The sequence below is a fragment of the Heterodontus francisci genome, chromosome X, assembly GCF_036365525.1.
Source record: "Heterodontus francisci isolate sHetFra1 chromosome X, sHetFra1.hap1, whole genome shotgun sequence".
In the NCBI taxonomy this organism is placed as follows: Eukaryota; Metazoa; Chordata; class Chondrichthyes; order Heterodontiformes; family Heterodontidae; genus Heterodontus; species Heterodontus francisci.
In genome coordinates, this window is record NC_090421.1 from 437,335 (window position 1) to 440,997 (window position 3,663).

Below are 3,663 nucleotides of genomic sequence, written 5' to 3' on the forward strand. Positions count from 1 at the left end.
GCAGCTCCAACAGTGACCCCTTTGGTCATTTTAATGACATCTATCAGGAACCCCCCCCCCTCCCCCCCCCCTCGATTTAGTCCATTTGGGTGACATCTGCCTTTTTCTTCTTGAGTACAATAAGATCCCATAACGATGGCCCCAGTAAGTTTGGAAATTGCTCCAAGTGTTTCAACACTTCGAAAGACGCAGCGTGCATCTCATTGTGAGGGCTGAAAATAAAAAAAGGGGAAGAAGGTCCGGAAACAAAGCGGTCACAAGAGGAAGCTCCGCCGTCACTGCCCTGGCCGGGTTTTATAACGAGGGCCAGACGAGTTCGGAAGCAGAACCGGGGAGAGGCTGCAGCCGGGGAGAGAGATCGGAAAGTCTCTTTGCTGCTGAGCTTTGTCCGCACTCCCGAGCCCCGCATCCCGTGGAGATCTCGCTCGCTCGCTCTTCGACTCTGCCCTTCGCCCGTCCGCCTCCCCACCTGGAGAATTGTCTTCGCCCCGTCGACGGCTGCAGGCGAAAGGGAGGTCGATGGATCTCAACGCATCGTACAGCAATGCCACCTGCCACCCCGCCGTGTTGAACTATCGCTACTTCGGCGCGCTGTTGGGGATACTGGTGACCGCCGTCGGCACCACGGGCAACGTCATGACCCTGTTGGCCTTCGCGACGGAGAGGAAGATCCGGACCAGGTTCAACCTGCTGATCCTGAACCTGACCGTGGCCGACCTGCTGTACTGCGGCTTCCTGCAGCCCGTCACGGTCGACACCTTCATCCACTTCACCTGGCGGCAGAGCCACGCCATGTGCCAGGTCTTCGGCCTCCTCCTCTTCGTGGCCAACGCCGTTTCCATCTTCAGCCTGGTCCTCATCGCCATGAGCCGCTACATCCTGATCTCGGATCCGCAGAGGTTCGACCGGGTCTACTCCAGGTACACCATGCCCTTCTTCCTGGCCCTGCCCTGGGCCTTGGGGCTGGCCCTCTTCGGCCCCCTCTGGAGGATCTACGTCTTCCTGCCGGCCGTCTGCACCTGCAGCTTCCACCGCAGCTGGGGGCGCCCCTACACCACCATCCTCATGTTCTGCATGTTCGGCCTGGGTCTCAGCTGCATCGGCGTCTTCTACTTCCTCATCAACCGCAAGGTCAGGGAGGCCGCCAGGGCGCTTGAGGAGTACCGGCTGACGCACGAGGGAGGCAAGAAGAAGAAAAACAGGAGGAAGTCCAAGGGGCTGGAGATCTCCGTCAACGACAGCGGAATTGCCGCCGACGGGTCCAGCATCTCCCAGGCGGGCGACGAGCGCCCGCAGGCGACCGAGAGCACCGACGTCGAGGGGGAGCCCGCCTCCGGCCAGCGCCCCGCCCCCGGCGCGGGGGAGAGCGCCGGCGCCTGCTACCAGGCCAGGAAACGGAGCAACAGCGAGTTCAGGAAGGTGACACGCATGTGCTTTGCCATGTTCGTGGTGTACGTGACCTGCTACTTCCCCTTCTGCATGCTGCACGTGGCGGACGGCAGGAAGAGGGCCCCCATCCTGCTGCACATGGTGGCTGGAAACTTCACCTGGCTCAACAGCTGCGTCAACCCGATCCTGTACGCGGTCCTGAACCGCCAGTTCAACGAGGCCTACCGTGGGGTGCTGAGGAAAGGCGCACGCCTCTTCACCCGGTCCGCCTGCCTGGGGGGGCAGTAGGAGGTTCCAACACTTGGGTGTCGATTAATTAATCGCAGAAGCTTTTCGTCTTGCGCTCGTCCAGACAATCCACGAGGATAACCAACGCAAGGGAAAGCGACGACCCATGCTGCGTGAGAAGAGAGTGCTGATTGGTTGGCAAGTGAACTCTGATTGGTCGAGGCGTGGCGGACGCCACTTGCCTACCAATCAGCGCTCTCTTCCCGTGCAGTATTAGTCGTTGTTTCCCCTTACGTTGGTCATTCTTGCGGATTGTCCTTGCCGAGTGCAGGACGGAAACCTTCGACGACATGTCTCTAAGCGATACTTGTGTTCTGTACTGCTAAACAACTCTTAGTTAATTGTACTCAGATATGTATATATAAAGAAGAGCCAGTCAGCACTGGCTGGAGTTCGTTCGCAGTGGAGAAGTAAGCTCTGTGGCAAGAAATAAAGAGTCTCCACCGAAGCATCCTAGCCTCAGCATCTTCACAAACGGGGTTGGAGGCTTCTCTGACAATTTCTACTCCCCTCTGTGTGAAGAAGTGCTTCCTGATATCACCCCCAAACGGCCCTGGCACTAATTTTAAGCTTCAGCGTCCCCCCGCCCCCCCCCCCGACCCCCAACCCACTCCACCCCGCATTGTTCCGGACACACCCCCCCCCCGCCCCACCTCACACCAGAGGAAATAGTTTCTCACTATCGACCCTACCGAACCCTTTAATCATCTTAAACCCCTCGATCTGATCGCCCACTTAATCCTCCACACTCGAGGGAACACGAGCCCAGTCTGCGCGACCCGCCCTCGTAATTGAACCCTTTCAGCCCCGGGGTCGTTCTGGGGGAATCTCCGCTGGACACCAGCCAACACCCCCCCCCCCCCATTCCTCCCAGAGGAGCAGGGAGCCTCGGAACTCTAGGCGGTCACTCCAGGTGGGGTCTGACCCAAAGCTCTGTGCCAACATTGATAAGCTAACCAGTCATAATGAATTCCTGTGAACTAGTTGAGACAACCGCTGTGTGTTTATTGAAATATTTATTCCAAACCTCTCTTTAACTGGTTTGTTACTTGTGTATTACCAGACAGTTTAAGCAAATGTATAATAAAATGTGGCTGCTGTATTTTTTTTTGTCTTTTGAGTCGTCCATTCAGGTACTTCTTTTGTCTGATGTGCGGTCACTGCTGTACTGTAGCAGACGCGGCAGCCGAGTTGCGCACAGCAAGATCCCACAAACAGTGACATGATCATGACCCAGATCATCTGTTTTACGGACGTTGGCTGCGGGACAAATATCGGGCCCAGGACACGGTGCGGGGGGGGGGGAATCCCCCTCCCCCTCCCCCAGCACTTCTTCCAAATAGTGGCCGTGGGATCTTTTACATCCCCCCTGAGGGGGGCAGATGGGGGAGGGGGTTTGGGGGGGGGGGGGGGCTCTCGGTTTAACATCTCATCCAAAAGACGGCGCCCCCGACAGTGCGGCACTCCCTCAGTACTGACCCTCTGACAGTGCGGCGCTCCCTCAGTACTGACCCTCTAACAGTGCAGCGCTCCCTCAGTACTGACCCTCCGACAGTGCGGCGCTCCCTCAGTACTGACCCTCCGACAGTGCGGCGCTCCCTCAGTACTGACCCTCCGACAGTGCGGCGCTCCCTCAGTACTGACCCTCCGACAGTGCGGCGCTCCCTCGGTACTGACCCTCCGACAGTGCGGCGCTCCCTCAGCACTGACCCTCCGACAGTGCGGCACTCCCTCAGTACTGACCCTCCGACAGTGCGGTGCTCCCTCAGTACTGACCCTCCGACAGTGCGGCGCTCCCTCAGTACTGACCCTCCGACAGTGCGGCGCTCCCTCAGTACTGACCCTCCGACAGTGCGGCGCTCCCTCAGTACTGACCCTCCGACAGTGCGGCGCTCCCTCAGTACTGACCCTCCGACAGTGCGGCGCTCCCTCAGTACGGACCCTCTAACAGTGCAGCGCTCCCTCAGTACTGACTCTCCGACAGTG

At 58.8% G+C, this 3,663-nt stretch overlaps 1 protein-coding gene across 1 annotated transcript; it reads left to right on the top strand.

Moving 5' to 3' along the window:
* The first annotated feature begins 308 nt into the window (after positions 1-308).
* Positions 309-2,779, top strand: gpr84 (G protein-coupled receptor 84). Its single transcript, XM_068025037.1, has one exon. It carries the CDS (start codon positions 520-522, stop codon positions 1,675-1,677), a length of 1,158 nt encoding a protein of 385 aa, XP_067881138.1. The 5' UTR covers positions 309-519; the 3' UTR covers positions 1,678-2,779.
* Positions 2,780-3,663: the final 884 nt, after the last annotated feature.